Genomic DNA, 19,412 nt, shown 5'->3' on the forward strand with positions numbered 1-19,412 from the left:
GAGGATATTAAAACCTCCATTCTCCTCAGATACTGGCTGGGCTCCAGGTGGGACACATAGAGTGTGTGTGACGGGAAGCCCCTGTTCTCAAGGTGTGCTTATCTAGAGGGAAGGGGAACGAGCAGCTCATCCTATGCTTCAAGCATTCAAGGGGAGCGGAGCTGACAAGGTCAAAAGTACGAGACTTTAATGTTGACTCCTGAGCACTATAGACCTTTATAATGCCCTTTGGTAGTTCTGAGTCTGTGGTGGTCCATCACAATTGATACTGTATTTAACTGGCCCAGAGTGGCCTTGGCTGCCAGATGGGTGGTGTGATGGATGGATGGATGGATGGATGGATGGATGGATGGATGGATGGATGGATGGATGGATGGATGGATGGATGGATGGATGGATGGATGGATGGATGGATGGATGGATGGATGGATGGATGGATGAAATGAAATGAAATAAAATGAAATAATAGGTTGATTCCAGTGTGAGACAACTCCGGGAGGCAGTGGAAGATAGGAGGGCTGGGCGTGCTCTGGTCCATGGGGTCACAAAGAGTCGGACACGACTAAATGACTAAACGAACGAACGAGTGTGAGACCAGATCATCTTTTCCAATTTTATCAAAGTTCATCTGGGTCTCAAAGTAAAAGTAGTTTCCTTGTTTCACCGGAGATGTAGGAAGTCTTCTCTAGAAATCTATTTCTTCATTTTTCCCCTCAGTACACAAATCATTCCAGGCAACATCAGCTTGTCTAATTCTACAAACTTTATTCATCTACATGGCTTATATGCACACAAATCCAAAAGTTATTGAAAGCATTTAATTTTTTTTTGAGAAGTTACAGGCCCATTTCTTCATCTTACAAAAAAAAAATCATTCCTACAGCTATGAAAAGAAGCTGTAGACAGAAATGCTTCAACAGAAATCCTTCCTTGTGAAAAGCTGCAGCCATGATTGCCGTTGAAAAGTCTTACAACTATGAAAAATCACAGCCAAAAGTACACTGAAAAGCAAAACCTAAATTGTATGCAGAGCTTAGATAAAGGTAAAGATTCCCCATGACAATTTTTGTCCATTCGTGTTCGACTCTAGGGGGCAGTGCTCATCCCCATTTCCAAGCCATAGAGCCAGCGTTTTGTCCGAAGACAATCTTTCCGTGGTCACATGGCCAGTGCGACTTAGACACGGAACGCTGTTACCTTCCCAAGGCACTCACTCCGTCGTGTGGATTTGATCTTAGGACTGCTTGGTCTTCTGACCCTGCAGCACAGGCTTCTGCGGTTTAGCCCACAGCGCCACCACGTCCCCCCCAGCTTACGTCACCAAAATCTATTCCCATCATAAGCTTTTGGCTATAAAAGATACAGACAAGAACTTAAAACATATTTCATATTTCAAGAAGGCAGGAGCAGAAAAGGTACAATAAAAATACCAAAAAGAATGTTTTAATTACATTCTAAAAATGCAGCAACTTATAATTTTAAAAGGTACAATCAAAAAGCAGAGTCTATTTCTCTTAAAACATCAAAGTTCTTAAAAGTAAAAATATATGGAAGTAAATATGTATTTCTTAGCCTTTAAAGATATTCAGGTACACAAGGCAGTTTCTAAACAAGGTTCTCACCCAGCCAATCCATCCATGTGCCAGTTTGCATCTATGGAGGGAGTTGCATGAGGCCTGTGTGTTGTCGGCTGCCTGCCTCTTGCTGCCTCACACCTGGTCTGTGTTGTTGGTATCTGGGGTGTGTGTCTTGTCGTGTATCTTCTGCTTCCCTATATTTATCTTTCTCTCACTTGTTTACATTTCCCTTCAACTTTCGACAACTGAAATTTGCTAGGGTAGGGACCTGCTGCCCTGTGAAATACATCTTGTAAAATTCCTATGATCATCTCTATTGGTTTTGCTAAGACAGTAAACTTATAAGGAAGCAAAGCCTTTGTTTATATTTTGTTTATGTTTTGGCTTATTCCCTGGAATACCTGCGGTCATATCAGACAGATTCCATAGTAAGTCAGTTAGGAACAATTTTTTATAGGTGAGAAAAATACCAGGAGATCAAACAGCAACTCAGTAAGATACCAATTGGCTATACATGCACCTCAATATTCTAAAAGTGTGTGTTTTTTTCTCCATTGTTATATCTTCATTTCCCCCCCCCATGTTATGCTTTGATATTATTAGTTTATATCCATGCTCAATTTTCCATGGTTGGGGGGGTGACTTGAAACCAATCCCCGGCAGATATGGGGGTCCTACTCTACTTTTCAGAGTTAATTTTATATTACCTGACTTTGCTTTCCGATGTGGCTGGCTGCTGATTGGTCTGCAGTGACTTTTTGCACACAGCTGTTCAAACGTCCTTTTGCTAATCACACTGTACATTTCAAAGGTTGCTCTTTTTTTTACACTCTCCCTCATTATTCCAGCAATGCATGCATCCTGAATTTCAAACTTTGACAGAGGCCGCAGGAAAGGAGGGTCCATTGTGGGTGAAGCTGGCAGAAGGATGGCACCCTGGCTGTGCCAATGGCTGGCTTTGGGGTGGGGATGTGCCAGTCAGTAGAAGTTGGACTCTTTCCTGCAATGCCTCACTCGATTCCTGGCTCTCTGGGAAGTCGCTCCCAATGACATTCTTCTGACATGGCGGAGGAACAGACTTATTCCGGACCTGAAACGAGCTGAAGGACACTCGCATGAGGCAGGATAAACCCCAGCATGGAATCCCTTTGCACCAAGTGAAGCGTGAAGCGGGATTTGTGGATGAGGACAGGAGAAGAAAATGTCCCAGGCAGAGATTGACACAGACAAGCAAAGATCCTTCGCCGAAAACCAGTCAGAGGTGGCGTACCATCTTGGGATAAACGTGTGTGTGTGGGGGGGGTGCCCCTTACTTAAACCAGCTCCTAACAGTTGCCACCCCTTTCAAAAATGCGTACTTCGGAGTGGAAGGGTTTTTTTTCTGTTCAATGTGCTCATACAAATCCTGCTCCTCAGGCAGGAGAGGCTCGTTGTTGGCAATCTTCTGGATGATTTCAGCCACTTTCTTCACCTCCGTGAGGGTCCGGATCCTTTCCTTTCTTTCATCTTCTTCTGACAGGATGAGCAGGTCGATGTATTCGGGAGTGGACAGAGGGTTGGGCTTCAGGGCAATTTCCTGCAGTCGCTGGAGGATCTGAGAGGATCTCCTGATCAGCTCCAGTAAGACACGTTTGACATCTTCGTACTCCCGAGTGAGACTTTCCAGAACCTTCTCCATGGTCATGACCTCACCAAATGCTTGTTCATATATTTGCTTCCACTCTTGACAGGTCTGTCGCTCCTTTACGTTTTGATATTCAAATCTGTACTTCTGGTTAAAGTGAACATTCCACACACACCGGCCAGGACAAACAGTGCACATGCCTGTACTCTGATCGATAGCAGCACAACAACGCTTTCCATTATCATTAATAATCCCACAAGGAAAGTGGCAGGTAAAATGACAAATCTGGCAATTAGTTATGTAATTACCACTTCCAGAGATTTCGATTAGCACTGGCTTCATTTTATCTACCTCATACTCAAAGTCCCTGTTGGCTGCCATGTCCTCCTTGTGTTGATCCAGAGCGTGTTTTGTCTTCCTTAGTTCTTCCAGCTTTGTTAGTCCAGCTTTGATTTGGAGATGTAGCCCCTCCACAGCAACTTCCAGCTCTTTCTGTTCCCAGAGAACTTCTTTTGTCAAAGTCAGGCTTTTAGTTTCCAGTCTGATTGCTGAGTCAAAGAAGGTCTTCATGTTCTGACAACCCATTTCCCAGAACATTTCATCAAAACTCCAGTGGCCTTTGTTGTCTAGAGGATTCTTAGCAAAAAGTGCGGAATTATTGAATTTGAAGTGAACGGGGGTCCCATCAGCATCTTTTGCACAGGGCACATCAGCTACTCTGATGGCCTCGAGGACAGGAGGGGTCTGTCCATCTGCAAAAGTCACCAGGACCTGAATATTGTCCTTGATATCTTTCCCAAAACTGGACAGCACGGAGTCAAACACGTATTTCTGGGCATGTGTTAAACGAGCCAAAGAGGCCTGAACTACAATGCAGATGGCATCAATATGATCAGTGCCTCCCGGGGTGGAGAAAAACTCTTGGATCTGCCTCGTTATCTGTTTGTCATGCTTGATTCCTCTCTTGTCATCAAAGCCTGGGGTGTTGATGATTGTGAGGGAATAGGGGACTCGGAAGCCCTTCTGATGATTGACCACGTAGGCTGTCACTTCAGAGGTCTGGCTCTCAGCCTGGCTTCTGTTGGTGACTTCATGGATAAGTTTGAAGCGGAAGGGGTCTCTCCACTGCACACCCAGGATGTAGTTGACCATCCCATTTATGAGGGTGGTCTTGCCTGACCCTGTGGCTCCCATCACCATGATCACTTTGTTGGGGACCCTCAAGTTCTCTTTCCCGAGGAGATACGTTATACAAGATGAGGACCCATCGGAGCTGGCCTTCTTCAATGGAAGGACATAGATGGAGGGCTGCCCTGGGACCACCAAGGTGCTTTCTTGGAGGTATCTCTGAGCTACTGGGGACTTCCCTTCTTCTTCTTCAAGTGACGTGGAGATCTCCGTCTCATCACTGGGAGCGCTCTGAGCCCCGTCAGCACACACGGCGGACACTCGGACTTTGTAGGCCGTTTGGGGCCTGAGTGGAGCAATCTCCCAGAACTCTGTTTTTTTACTTGTTTTCATTTCCTCCCATTCGTCAATGCTTCCCTCTCTGTATTCCACTTTGTATTCCTTTAGAACAGCTCCTGCCCCAATCGCTCGGGGGCTTTTCCAGGAAAAAGAGATTTTGGACGACTCGACAGTTACGGCTTCAGGTTTCCCAGGAGGGCTGGTGGGAAGGGTCCTGACAGTTTGGCTCACATCGCTGGTCTCACTGAGCCCAGGCTTGCTCCTTGCAACGTATCGGAACTGATACTCCATGTTTGGGTGAAGCCCTCTTAAGAGAAAAGCCCCCTGGCTGTCCTCTGTACAGACAGACTGCCAGTTTTCCTTTCCTGCCCTCCTGTACTCCACCTGATAGCTGGAGATCGCAGCCCTCCCGTAATTGGCCGGTTGGAAGGTCAGCTGCACGCTGTCATGACCAACGTCACTGATCAGGAGGGGGAGAGGTTTTGATGGCAGCTCAAAGCTGCTGCTCTCAAGCTCCCCGTCCTCATAGAGGTAAACGGAAGCTCCTGGCGTGTCCCCGTGTGAGACAGATGCCACAACACACCGGGTCTTTCCAGATGATTTGTTTGCACGGGCAAAGTGTATAACGGATTTGGCAGCTTTCCGAGCATTTCGGGTTTTTTCTTTGTCCTCAAACCATGCCTTCCATTTCTCCAACATGTGGCCACCCCTTGAAATGTCATCCACTGCTTGGAAAAATTGTCTCTGAAGGCAGTCTTGTAGGGTTGATATAAAAGGCTCTTCGTCATGTAGGGAAGTGAATGTAAATGAAATTACAAACTCATTCTGGGGGTCAAGTACTATTTCTTCCAATCTGCTCTCAGAAGAGACTGTTTCAATCTCTTCCCCACTTAGGATCGACAGGTAAGATTTCACCAAATTAACCTCTCTTTTCTTGCTGTCAAGAAACTCGTTAAGCCTTTTGTTGTTGAAGGGGGATTGGTTTACAGACATCAGGAGGTCCACCAGGGCCCCTTCCTCTTTCCCCCCGCCCCGGATGGAAGGCAGGATTGTTGCCAACTCCTTTTGGAATGTCTGTCTGTGCTGTTTGCACAAATCCTTGAAACCCCTGATTTTCCCCTTGATTTCTGGGAAAGTGTCTGTGATGGGATCCTTTTCTAGGTCGTTGCATCTCATGTTGATGTCATTCAGTTGCTCCAGAACCTTTTGAGCATCAAAGATCAGGGCTGTGCTGATTTCACGGACCATTTTTGCTGCTTTTGAGTCCAGCATGGTCAATGGGTACAGCCAGACTCTGACAGGCACAGCTTTTTCCCCATCGGTGCCCATCATTTTGGGCAGAGTGGCGTATACTCTCATAGCATCCTGAAAACTGGATGGATTATTCTCTAGAGAAAAGTCACCGTAGAACTTGCAGCTGAAGTTCTCAGCATGCGATTTCTCCTTCTCGTTCATCTGGATGTCTGCTTCCCCTTTGATAGATACTATTTTCCCAATCACAACTTGGAGGCTTCCTTCTATCTCCTGTACCGACTCAGAAGAAGAAACTGCTCGATCAAACACAAAGAAAGCCTGGGCTCCATACAAGATGGCAGTGACTACGTGGGTGGCGGTGCCATGCTCAAACACAGCTGGATAAGAGATATTTTGGGTTCCCAAATGGCTCATGGTGAGTTGTTCGTACTTGGTGGTCATTCTGTATTGTAGAGTGACTCTGGCTTGTTGCTTGGACTTCTTGGTGTCATTAAGGTATTTGGCCGATCCCCCCACTTCAACCAGACCCCCCAGGAAACTGGCCTTGAGTGACGCTGAGACGTTGAGGGCCGAAGCTTTATCGTCAATGGAGTCGGACGCAATGACCTCAAATTCCGTTTTGGGCTGTGGCTTGATGCACAGGTCCTTCTGCAGGGAGTCCAGATCCCAAAGGGTGACCCCTGGAACAAAACAAAGAAACACAGGCAAAATTTAAGAACTTGGTGGTCTCTTTAGAGGAGAGCCTCCTGCTTCCCTCTGTGAGTCAACAGAAGAGGAAGTAGAAACAGGGTGTTAAAGGGCGCTGTCCCAACCTTGGGTTTCCTCCCCGCCTCATCCTTCCTTTATTGGCGGTTTTAACCATCAAACTTCTAATCAACAATTGAGGTGCTTATTCCACCACAACATCCACCGGCTCCTCATGACATGACAACAGTCGATCCTTACAAGTGGTAATATCATCAGAAGTCAACCTTCTATCAGGAGGACTTCCTCAAAGCCTCTCAGGCGGATGGACAAGCCAAGGAGTGAGCGATACTGGCGGGTGGGGGGTCACAGACCTTCTTGTCCCATCGGGTGCCTCTCCCTCTCCCTCTCCTGGCCCTTCTCCTTCAGGTCTGCCTCCCTCCCTCTCATCTCCCTGGTTCTCCAGGGTCTCCTCGGATCTCGTCCCACCCCTTTCCTTGCCCCTCTCCTCTCGGTCAAGCCTTCCAGCCTCCTCCTTTCTCACTCTTCTGTTTCCTCCCCATATGAGGGTTTCCTCGGTGTTTCTCCTTTTCTCAGCTTCCTCCTCCGTTTATTCTGAAAGTGACTCCTTCTTGTCCTGTCCAGGGACCTTCCGATTCTCCCTCTTCCCAGCCTTCCTGCCGCCTCTTCTCCAGATCAGGTTCTCCCTCCTTTCCTTCAGTCCTCCTCCTTTTATCTCCTCCTCCCTTCCCCCGCTCCTCCTTCCGCCTTCCTTTCTCCTCAGTTGCTTCCCGCCAAATCTCGCTCTGCTCCCCTCAGGTTCTCCCCTCCCCCTCATCTTTCCCGTCTTTTTCTTTGTGGTTGTCCTTGAGGGGGAATTTCCCCCACGCCTTTCTAACCCTTCGGGGCTCTCTCGCTCTCTCTCTCTCTCTCTGTGTGTGTGTTTGTGTGTGTGTGTCAATTCCTATCATTATCAGTGTTGCATATTTCTCTATCTGGGCTGCAGAGAACAGAGCGGGTCACACGTGTGGGAGGTATGAGATCCAAATGCAAAACAAGCAATATCTTTATAGACAACTACAAAATCATCATACAATAAAGGACCTTTTGTCACTTCTCAGTCTTGCCACCTCCTCCACACAGAATGTTCTGTGTGAAAGACACAACACAGGGCGGGCTCTTCTCTTTTAGACAAAGGCTGAGGGAATCCTCTCAGCTCTCTGGAGGTGTCCCTGGGGGTTTGGGGGTTTTTTTCTGTAGGCTGGGCTTTTAGCACCTGGTGCTGAGGGAGGGGGGCACTTTTGAGGGGACCCTTGAGTGTGGGCAGAACCTTCTAGACTAGACATTTCGCTCTCTCTCCCATCTCTCCCCACGAAGGTCCAAGGGGGGCCTTCGGGTCCAGCCAAGGGGAGCCTGAACCCTCCCTGCCCTCTGGTCCCTCTAAAGAGATATATAGAGTTTCGCCCCTTCTTCTCCCCTACCCCAGGCCTCTCTATACGTTCTAACCTTCCAGCTGTTGACATATCTTTCTTATTTCTAAGCCACACCGTCAGCCTGTGCGTTGTGGTATTCTATCTAACGGGGCTAAACTTTTCTATTGAATATATTTTCTAAACAAACTTAGCAATCTTTGTTTTCCACCCATCTTCTGCCCAGGGTATTTATTTATTTATTATTTATTTATTTATAGCATTTATATGCCGCCCATCTAGACATAGTCTACTCTGGGCAGCTCACAACTTAGAAGATAAAAACAATTTAAAATATACAGTTTTACATTAAAAAAAACAAAACGATATAAAATATAATATCATAAATTTACGATTTTAACAGTTAATTTAAAGCAAAGAGTCCCACGATGGCAAGAATAAAAGAAGAAAAATAAGAATGACTTAATTGACTGAAGGGAAGGCCTGCTTGAATAGCCAAGTTTTCAGCTGGCTTTTGAAAATGCCCAGCGAGGGTGCCAGCCGAATTTCAGTGGGGAGGGTGTTCCACAGCTGAGGGGCCACGGCCGAGAAGGCCCGATTTCTTGTTTTTTCCTTCCGGGCCTCCCTCGGTGTCAGACCCCTCAGCCGTCCCTGCTGGCTGTGTCGGGTGATTCGGGTAGATCTGGGTGGGAGAAGACGATCTGCCAGGTATTGAGGTCCCAAACCGTTTAGGACTTTGTATGTAATCATTAACACTTTGAAGTCAACGCAGAAACGGACAGGCAACCAATGCAAAGCAGCCAGAGTGGGGGAGATATGTTGGTGTTTTCTCACCCCACTAAAAAGCCTGGCTGCCGCATTCTGGACCATCTGAAGTTTTCGCGTCAGCCTCAAAGGTAGCTCCACGTAGAGTGCGTTACAATGATCTAATCTTGAGATTACGAGCGCGTGGACTAGAGTAGTGAGGGCCCCCCCATCAAGATAGGGTCGCAGCTAGGCAATCCGCCATAGATGGAAATAGGCAGAGCAGGCCACGGAGGCCACCTGGGTTTCCATGGTAAGCGCCGGGTCCAGATGTACCTCCAAGCTGCGGACCTCACTCTTTGCAGCAAGGGTCGTCCCCCCAAAAGAAAGGGAGTTGCCTATACCACTGGTGGAAGGACCACCCACCCTCAAGACCTCCGTCTTGTCCGGGTTCAGCCTCAACCCGTTCGACTGCATCCATTCCAGTACAGTCTCCAGGCAGCGCTGAAGGGACAGTACGGCATCCACTGAGGTAGATGAAAAGGAGATGTAGAGCTGTGTGTCATCAGCATACTGGTGACACGATGCCCCACATCCCCTGATGACCCCACCTAGCGGCCTCATATAGATGTTAAACAGCATTGGAGAGATGATCGACTCCTGTGGAACCCCACAATTGAGGCTCCACGGGGCCGAGACACTCTCCCCAAGCTGAACTCTCTGGGGTCGGTCCTCCAAGAAGGAACGGAGCCAGGCAAGTACCAGGCCACCAATTCCCAACTCAGAGAGCCTCCCCAGGAGGATACCGTGGTCGACGGTATCAAAGGCCGCCGAGATGTCAAGGAGGAGCAACAAGGACATATTGCCCCCATCGGCCTCCCTCAGCAGGTCATCCATCAGTGCGACCAGTGCCGTCTCTGTACCATAGCGCGGCCTGAAGCCCGACTAGAAAGGGTCCAGGGCACTGGTTTCATCCAAGAGCGCCTCGAGCTGATCTGCCACCACCCTCTCAACCACTTTGCTAAGGAAAGAAACATTGGCAACGGGCCTATAATTGCCAATGTCGTCCGCTGCCAAATTTGGTTTCTTCCTAATGGGCCTAATGAGTGTCTCCTTGAGGGCAAGGGGTACCTTGCCCTCCTGAAGAGACCCATTAATTATTGTGGTGGCCCATTCGGTTGTTACGGGCCTGGCTGCTTTGATTAGCCAGGCCAGGCAAGGGTCGAGAGAAGAGGTGGTGGCCCGACAGCGATCAAGCGCCTTGTTTACCAAGTCCGGTGTTACAGGCTGAAAGGAGTCAAGAATTACCGGGCAAGGCGGAGCGCTGGACATCTCTGCTCGATCCATTGTATTTAAAAAAGGAGAAAGGTCACGGCGGATGGCCTCCACTTTGGATTTTAAAAATGTTGCAAATTGGTCAGGTGAAATACTAGGGGGAGGCCCTTCACCCAGACCAATTCCGGATAGAACGCGAACTATACGGAAAAGTTCTGCCTGCTGGTTTTAAGCTTTGCTTATCCGGTCAGCAAAGTAAGATCTTCTAGCAGCCTTTACCTTGGCTAGGTAACGGTTAGTTGCAATCCTGACAGCTATTTTATTATGACCCGTCGGTTTCCTTCTCCAAACACACTCTAGCCATCTCCTTAATCGTTTCATTGCTCGTAGATCCTGATTACACCAGGGTCCTGGCCGAGCTCTGCTTCTGAGAGGGCGTTTGGGAGCGATTGTGTCTATGGCCCTAGTAGCGGCGGAGAACCAGCCATTAACCAGAGCTTCAACAGGAGCGCCTGACAGTTCTGCTGGAATCCCTCTCATGGCATCCTGGAAACCCACTGGATCCAGTAACCTTCGAGGGCGGACCATCAAAATAGATCCATGCTCCCTACAAGGAGAGAGCGCCATTGCGAGGTTACATTTTATTAGGTGATGGTCTGACCACGACAAGGGGACTGACACAAGGTCAGTCACCATCAGACCACGCTCACTACACTTGGTGGAAAAAACCAGGTCAAGCATATGGCCACCCATGTGCATGGGGCTGTTGACATGTTGGGATAAGTTCAAGGAAGCCATGGTTTCCAGGAACTCAAGAGCTGGACCGGATACCTCCGCCTCCGCATGGATGTTGAAGTTACCCAAGACCAGAAGTCTCGGGGACTCCAACAGTGCCGCGGAGACGAAGTCCGCCAGCTCCGATAGGGAGGTGGCTGGGTCACGGGGAGCGCGGTAGCCCAGCAAGATCCCAATACCATCCCTAGCCCCAATTCGCACATGAAGGGCCTCCAGACCTGGCTTCACGACCGAGGAGCGCCTAGTAACCTCTAGAGACTTTCTATAGACAATGGCAACTCCTCCCCCCTGCCCCTCCAGTCTGCCCTGGTGCTGGACTGCATAACCTGGAGGACAGGAAAGGGTCAAAGGAACCCCTCCTTCCCCACCCATCCAGGTCTCAGTTATGCACGCCAGGTCTGCATCCTCCTCCAGAATAAGTTCTTGAATAAGCTGGGATTTGTTGTACAATTTGTTGTATTGCTCCGTGGTGATAACATGGATCTAAATACCTCCGGAGAGACTTTGAGGGAGCACCGCTGCCCTTGAGGCTGTTGCTAACGCAGGAACTCTCCTAGCAGAGCTTTGCACAGATGGAAACGCCGGCATCAAGATTTACAACACCCCTGAGAAGGGGGGGCACCATGCAGGGCTGGCAGGCTCTTTCAAAAATGTCCTCCCCTCTGAGCAACCTGTGAGAATTTTTGAACTTTCCTCATCCCCCTCTTTTGTTTTGCAAAATATTTACAGCAATTTGTCTCCAAGTAAAAACCTTCTGTTCTGCTCATAAAACATTGTGTGACCTTTGCCCTCCAGGCCCCTGTTTGTCTCACTAAGCACAGAGCTCACAAAGGCAAACCAAAGCACCTCTTGACAGGCCTGCCACCAGTTGGCCTCCTTATCAACTTACTTTACTTAGAAAAGATGAAGGTCCATTCAGTACTGACTTTTAAATAGAAGAGGCTTATTGATTACAGTTGGTTTCTGGAACAATTCATAAGCACATCCTTCAAGTTCCATCATGCTTCAATATTAACCTTCTATAGTTATTATCACAGTTTACACTCAGACTAATCACTCCTCAGACCCCAAACATATAATGCATATGTATTAATTTGACCCCTTCAGTACCCTGTTTCTGCAAGAGGGCCTGCTCCTCTCTCTTGGTTTTGGCTTCTATAAAGCAATTTACAGAAAGCAAGGTGGCTATGGTTAGAGCAAGATATATACAGTGGTGCCCTCGCATAGCGATGTTAATTGGTTCCAAAAAAAACATCGCTATGTGAAACCATCGCTATGCGAAACACCATTTCCCATAGGAATGCATTGGAAACTGGTTAATCCGTTCCAATTGGAATGGATTGCCGTCGTTAAGCGAAAAAACCCATAGGAAACATCGCTAAGCAAAACAATGTATCCTCCATTGGAATGTATTGAAGCTGACTCAATACATTTTAATGGCTTTGCGAAGTCAATTTTTGCAATTTTAAATGTGTCATACAAGGGTCAAAAATGGTTTTAAATGCTTGGATTAGCTTCTGCACCCTCTAAAACAGATGCAAAAGTTAATTTGGCTTTGATCTGACTTTTCATTAATTTATGGTGAATTTTTTCCCCCCAACTTTTGACAGCTGTCAAAATCTGACAGCTCCATTATTTCCTATGGGGTAAGAAAAAATTCACAATAAATTAATGAAGACTCAGCAACTGTTCTAAATTCTTGGGTTCGTTAGAGGACCCCCTAAGTTGTGTGCAAACCTGATTTGGCTTTGATCTGAACTTTCGTTAATTTTTTGTAAATTGTTTTCTCCCCCATAGGAAAGCATGGAGCTGTCAGATTTTGACAGGTCCATTGGTTCCTATGGGCCAAAAAAAAAAAATCACAAAAAATTAACGAAAAGTCAGATCAAAGCCAAATCAGGTTTGCACACAACTTAGGGGGTCCTCTAACGAATCCAAGCATTTAGAACCGTTTTTGACCCTTCTAAGACACTTTTTTAATTGGAAAAAAAACATCGTTAAGTGAAGCAGGGGACCTAAAATCGCAAACTTCGCTAAGCGAAAATCGCCCATAGGAAACATCATTATGCGATGCATATTATTTTCTAAAAAACACATCGTTATGCGAATTCGCTAAACGAGGCAATCGTTAAGCGAGGCACCACTGTATCTTGGCTTAACCATAGCCACCTTGCTTTCTGTAAATTGCTTTGCTACAGAGAAGAATAAACAAAGGAAGGAGGCTGCCTGAATTACTGTTGCTGGCAGCTAGCTAGTCTAACTAGAGAATGTCTCCTTGGTCAGGGATAAGGAACATGGGAGTCTAACCACCTGGAACTGGGAGGGATGACGTCTGCAAACCCTCCTTTCCCGCTCCTGCTCCTGCTGCTGTTCCTTTGCCTCCCCTTAATCATTTGGAAGGCTTATAAAAGTATATTCTTTTTAAAGTATATTCTTTATAAAAGTATATTCCGCAATGAGTGCGGCATGTTCCTGCGAGTGAAATTGCGACTATTTACTTGCTTTCAGCTGAAAATAAACAAATATCTATTGGACCTCTCTGTCTCTGGATGATTGATTAATCCCTTCCATGAAGCGGCTAGGCCACTACTCTGGCCAGCTCCCCATATCGTAGATAAACAAACATATAATAAAACTACACACAGAACTAAATATAGAAACGTAAAATAACTAATGCAAAAATACAGATGTACACTAGATGGCGACCAACCACAACCAATTATTACAAAATTAGCAAACTTTAGATGATGGGTAAAAAGCCATGTTTTAAGTTGTTTCCTAAAAGCAAGGAGGGAGGGAGCCTCTTGCACTTCTGTGGGTGGAAGAGAGTCCCATAATGAAGCAGCCACAACAACAAAGGTCCGGATTCCAGTTGGTCTTTTCCAGGCCTTCCTCAGGGTGGTTACCCATAACATCCCAGAATATACGACGGGGTGGGTGGTCCTAGTGAGAGAGAGAGGCGCTGCGAGAAGCAGTTGAAGATGACTGAGGGGTCCACCCTCGTGCCCCTTGCTAGACCGTCAAGCCCCAGAGCACACGAAGGCAAACAATCCCTCTTTTCACTGCTGCCACCAGCTGATCACTAATCACCATAACCTCAGAAAGATTCAGGTCCACCATATATTCGCGAAGGCTTTCACGGCCGGGATCTAATGGCTGTTGTGGGTTTTTCAGGCTCTTCGGCCATGTTCTGAAGGTTGTTCTTCCTAACGTTTCGTCAGTCTCTGTGGCCGGCACCTTCAGAGGACAGCACAGAACATGGCCAAAGAGCCTGAAAAACCCAGAACAACCATTCGGGTCCACCCTTCAAAGTCTTTTAAATAAAACTTTGGTTTATTGATTACAGAGATTGATTCATGAATGTCTTCCGTAGCTAATCACACCTCACAATAATTCCCCAAACTCCACACTCTATCTACTTCTCCCACTCTCTGTTACTATCTCAATGACTCTTACTGACTGCCATTTGCTGACTCAGGCTCCGCCTCTTATAGCATCTCTCTCAGCTCCGCCTCTCAGCAACATGAATATGCATGAACCACTACATTACATAACAAACCATAGACGTAATAAAATGGGGAACACTACAATGACCATTTCACCCCTCTGTTGGATTTGGGAACAAAACACTTCCTCTGCTCCGTGGAAGGGCAGAGGAAGGAAAAGGCTTTTTTTAAAAAGGGCTAATGTGCAGCATCATCTGGCTTTGTTTAGAACCCAAGGAGGGAAAGGAAGGGGATCCCTTTGCTGTGGTTTCAGTCTTGTTCCCCTCCTTGAAACGCAGGTGGACCAAGAGGTTCCCTTGAGGTGCGAACGCCCTTGGGATGCCAGGATGACACCACATGGCATACCCGGCCTCTACCTGGCCTGAAGCAATGTGGTTTTGCCTGCACCAGCCCCCTCGAAAGGAGCAGATATCAAGACGAGCCCTCTGGAAAATTTCCGACATTTGCCCTGTTCTCCTCTGGTTTGGCTTTTGCCTCCCACACCACCAACTGGTGGGGGAAAGGGTGGCTGAAAAAACCAGTCCATCTCTAAAAGGAAGGAGCCAGAGAGGAAATTGAATGTGAATGAGAAACTGAAGAGACCAGAGTGGCTCTTGAGCAGGCTGTGTGTATCCGGCCCTGAGCAAGACCCTGGGCAGGCGAGTGGCATCCCGCAAGCAGCTTCTGCCTTCTCTCCATCCGTCTGTCATGTGCCGGGGGCATGCAGTGGCAGGTGCCCCCGAGTGCGCCATTCGTCCGAGCCCCAGCTGGCAGAAGGAGGCATGCGCCTTTTGTGGGACTTCCAGGTCCCTCTTCTCAAAAAGTGGAAGGATGCCAGCCTTCCACAGGGTCGTGACCATCCATCCCCCGCACAGGCCTCCGCGGAGGAGGAGGAAGGCCACCCCTCGAAGCGCTTACCTGGGATCAGGGAATCCTTGCGACAGTCGTACAGCATCCCCAGCTGGAAGGGCCGGCCCAGGGCCGGGATCTCGATGGTGCTCTGCGACTGGGCCATGGCGGCGCTCCCCCCCTCCGCCTCCCTGCAAGAAAAAAAGCCCCGGCTGTCAGGGAGGGAGGCCGGCCGGCCAAAGACGGAGGCGCAGAGAGGGAGAAAGAGGATGAGGCACGGCCACAACAGGGATGCCCGAACCCCCTCCCCAGGAAAACCTGTAACAATGAACCACACACTTGATTCTCCCCATGACTGATACAGTGGCTACCTAAGGGGACCAGTGGATCAAGAAAATTATATCCTTTCTCCAAACACAAGAAGAGATCGGCTACACCAGGTCCCTCCCTCCACCTGCAAAGGAGAGCCCCACCATCCAGAGCTGGTACAATTGTGTGTGTGTGTGTGTGTGTGTGTGTGTGTGTGTGTGTGTGTATAAATCTAACTTCAAATGCTTAGTCCTCTAACATTACCACCTGTGTGGCTCTCAGGCATTTCTCCTGCCTCGTTTCCCATCTGAGCTGAACCACCCTGAAGGGGAAATTAAGGGAAAAAGCAACAGTGGGAGACACCTCCCTCCAGCCTCCTTATCCTAGCAGAGGGTTGCGCCTGCCCCGTCCCCAATCCTGGCCACCTGAAATGCTTGCGGGCAGAACCTTGCCTGGCAGCTTTCACTTACAGGCGGATTCAGGTAGGTTTCAAAACAGCCAGGAAAAAGGGAGTGGGAGCAACAGGAAAGCGTTTCCCTCTGATCCCCTTGAAATGCTCCCAACTGAATGGAGAATGTTAAGCCAGGCTGTGTGTTTCTTTGGGTCTGTGGAGCAGTGCAGTTGGAAAACTGGAGAAAATCGAAGACCCATGTTATGCACACGCGTTCCTGAAGCACTTAAACGCCTGGGAATGGCAAGAACGCTCAATGACACAGATCAAATACAAGGGACCTTTAGGCCTGCTTGTAGGAAAGTCAGGGCTGGAGGGCGTTTCAGGGGGTGCTTGGTAGCCCCTCAAGCGGCTGCTCATCTCATTCCATGGGCATTCATTTTCTTTGCTTAGAGCAAGGGGAGTACACAGGTATTAAAACTAATCTGGTATATTCATGATTACCCACCAGAAAAGCCCATTATGTTGGGAAGAGTGGAGAGGAGAAGACACAGCCTGAAATGGACCCACTCCCTAAAGGAAAGCAGTGAGACCTGGGCAGGACGGGACCTTCCAGACGTTATTAAGTCCTGAGGTGGCTGTCAATCGGAAGCAGCAACCTCATTGGGGCCTGAGGACCACTGAAGGGTCCCTCCAGGCGCCTGGAGGAGGGGGCTCTGGCCCCCAAGAGGCCCTCCCAAGGACAGCCGGCTCGTCTTCCATGGGCTGCTGTACTCTTGGCTCTTCTGGAGATAAACTGGTGGCTGGACTCGGGCAGATGTGGCAGTAGATGGTGGCTGTGCCATTAATCCCCCACCAGTGGGGCCGGAGGAGAAAGCGCAGCACACGCTGGACGGGTGCCAGGCGAAAGGCCCTTCGGCCCCTGATCTAATGTGGGCAAGTACACATGTGCGCCCAGGTGCCCGATGGGTTCGGTGCGCATCTGGCCAAGCTGCTTCCCCAAGAGTCCCCCGCCTGATGCCCCCTGAACAGGAGGCGCTGCGGAAGGGCTCCCGTCTCCGACTCAGCGCCTCCACCAGCCTCTCCACCCCACCCTGCCCACCAACATGCGCACTCACTCACACACAGGTAGGAATCGGGGTGGGGGGAACCTCCTCGGCTTTCTTCCGCTCCCCTTTCCCCCTTGCCCTTCCCTGGGGGAACCTCCGACAGCGACCCCAACCGAAGACCCGTCCCAGAAGGCGCGCGCCTCGTTTTGTCCCAGCAGTAAGTGAGAACCGCACCCACCAGCTCTCAGCCACCGAGCTCCGGAGCGCGTAAACTTTGCCTGTCCTCACCCCTGTGTTGGCTCAGGCAAATGCCCTCTTTCTGTCTCCATTTTTATCCCGCGGTGACGCTTCGGCTTTGCTACCACCCTGCTAAGGGACCTTTAGGCCTGCTTGTAGAAAAGTCAGGGCTGGAGAGTGTTTCAGGGGGTGCTGGAATGAGATGAGCGGTTGCTCATCTCATTCCATGGGCCTTGAGTTGGCACACCAGGGAGATTTACTTTGAAGAGTTAATTGGGTTTGTTCAGGGTCGTATCTATTCAGAGGGCTTCAGCTGGACTGGAATCAGAGTCTGCCTTGTGTGGGAAGATTTCTGCATGCAATGAATGGATTGATTTTTGTGAATGTTACCCTTTTCCTCAAGGAATTTTGCTTTTTCATCTTTCATCTTTTCCGAAATTCTTTGCTAAGTTCTTTGTGTTACACTTAAATAAATCTTCCCATTCATTGCACGGGCAAGCAGCCTCCTGTCATTTCTGGTTATGCTCTCTGACCCACTGGGTGAACAAAGACGTTGTTTTCAACACCAGCCATTCAGGAGTCGCTGCTGAAGATGGACGGCTTGCAAATGCACACCTCCACCCCACCACCCCCCAGCCACCTTCACTCCCCACTCCCAATCCAGGCACTCACCCAAGGGCAGAAATCAGCCGGGCCTCCTGTGGTCTTTAGCTGCTCCCGGGCTTGCTCTGCCTCGAAGGATGCACCAAAGGATGTTGCTCCCACTCACAGAAAGCGCTTCTCCTTTTATCTGTGCAATAGTGAAAATGAAACTGCAGGCAAAGGTCACACATTGTGTGTGTGTGTGATAAAGAAATATAAACTTGTTGTTTATAACGTTCTAGGTTCACAATAATAAAGAGTTATGAAAGATTAATTTACAAAATGGAGGATTTTACAAAATGGAGTATGGGCAGTCTAGCCTGTATTGGCGTTGTGTGATCGGCAGAATGTAAGCCTTCCGCCATGACTGGATTGGTCAGAGGGATGGAGAGGGAAAATATGCATTGGGTATAAAAGTTGTTGTTTGTGCGTTGTAACAGCAGAGACCATACCCACGGAGGTGTGCTCTCTCCATGCCTGCAAACATGAAAATAAAACCGCTTATTACTATCCTGGTGTGAATATTTTCATTACATGTGTTTGTGTGGGATGTGGGAATGTTGTGCTCAGAGAGAGCACCGATGGTCTGCTCTCAGGGGGAGGAACCTGGAGGCTCAGAAATGAGAGCAAAGCGAGTGAGGCAGAGCAGACCCTTTGTTTGCTGGGAAAGATGCGACCCTCGTGGAGAGAGAAGGAGCAGTTTGCCCCTCTGGCATGTTTGCAAATCTTTTATGCCTCTTAGCAGCTACAAAACCAAGCCCGGGGAGGGCAGAAACATCAACATGGCACGAAGCGGGAACTCTCTCAGTTTTCGCTAGAGATGTCACCATCCACCCACTGAAGCCCCCCCCCATTCCCTCCCTCCAGGACCCATAAATTTATTTTTTATTTATTTATTGGATTTTTACCCCGCCCCTCTGGACCATGTCTACTACACGAGAACCTCTCTTGCCTCCCAGACTTGGAAGCTCAAGCGACTCATGAGAAACGGGGAGCTTGTCTGGAACCTTTCGTTCTTTTCTTAGCTGGTATGAACTGGGATTTATCAGAAAAGAGCCAATATCAGCCCAATAAGGGTATATCAAGCTCAGGATGGGAAAACATCATCAAGTGTTTCAAAATGAAGCATTAAGCATTTAACCAAGGCCACTGTTTGCGAACAGTATCTACGACCCTGGCATCTCCTGGAAATACTCATGACGGCGCTATCGTGGCAGGGGAGGGGGCTTCTTTCCCAAGCCCTTCTCACAGGAGGGGAAGATTGACAGACCAGCTCAAATTGTGCCACTGGAGGACGGCTGCGGACTTTGAGGCCGAGAGCAGAAAAATGCAGGCTGGCCAGGAGCCAACGGGCCCTTCTTGTCTCCCTGCCATGTGGACTCTGGACGGCTTCCCCCCTCCGGACCGGTTTAGGAGAAGCGGACAGGAAAAATAGAATAGAGGAAGAGAAACAGAAGAGAGGAAGAGGAAACAGCAGAGAGAAGGAAGATGAGCAGCAGCGAAAGTGAGAGGGTCTCTCGCCTCCCTTTTCCAGAAAGCCACGTGATTAGAAATAATTAACCCCCTCCCCCTGATTTAGTAAAGGAAAGCCTTTTTTTCC

The 19,412-nt window shown here is 48.6% G+C and overlaps 1 protein-coding gene across 1 annotated transcript; it reads right to left on the bottom strand.

Annotated features, from left to right (window-relative positions):
* Positions 1 to 745: 745 nt before the first annotated feature.
* LOC110082568 (uncharacterized) lies at positions 746 to 18,316 on the bottom strand. The gene is made up of 3 exons (XM_020800202.3): positions 17,843 to 18,316; positions 15,254 to 15,375; positions 746 to 6,602 (listed from the first exon to the last, which is right to left on the bottom strand). The coding sequence occupies exons 2-3, from the start codon at positions 15,348 to 15,350 to the stop codon at positions 2,887 to 2,889; spliced, it is 3,813 nt and encodes a 1,270-aa protein (XP_020655861.3). The 5' UTR covers positions 15,351 to 15,375; positions 17,843 to 18,316; the 3' UTR covers positions 746 to 2,886.
* Between the last annotated feature and the right edge of the window lie 1,096 nt (positions 18,317 to 19,412).

This window comes from Pogona vitticeps, chromosome 6 (assembly GCF_051106095.1).
Source record: "Pogona vitticeps strain Pit_001003342236 chromosome 6, PviZW2.1, whole genome shotgun sequence".
In the NCBI taxonomy this organism is placed as follows: domain Eukaryota; kingdom Metazoa; phylum Chordata; class Lepidosauria; order Squamata; family Agamidae; genus Pogona; species Pogona vitticeps.

Coding starts and splice junctions, on each gene's coding strand:
- LOC110082568 (XM_020800202.3), bottom strand. CDS start 15,350: ATGGCCCAGTCGCAGAGCACCATCGAGATCCCGGCCCTGGGCCGGCCC. Junction 6,603..15,253: donor CAAGGATTCCCTGATCCCAG/GTAAGCGCTTCG, acceptor GTTTTGTTCCAG/GGGTCACCCTTTGGGATCTG.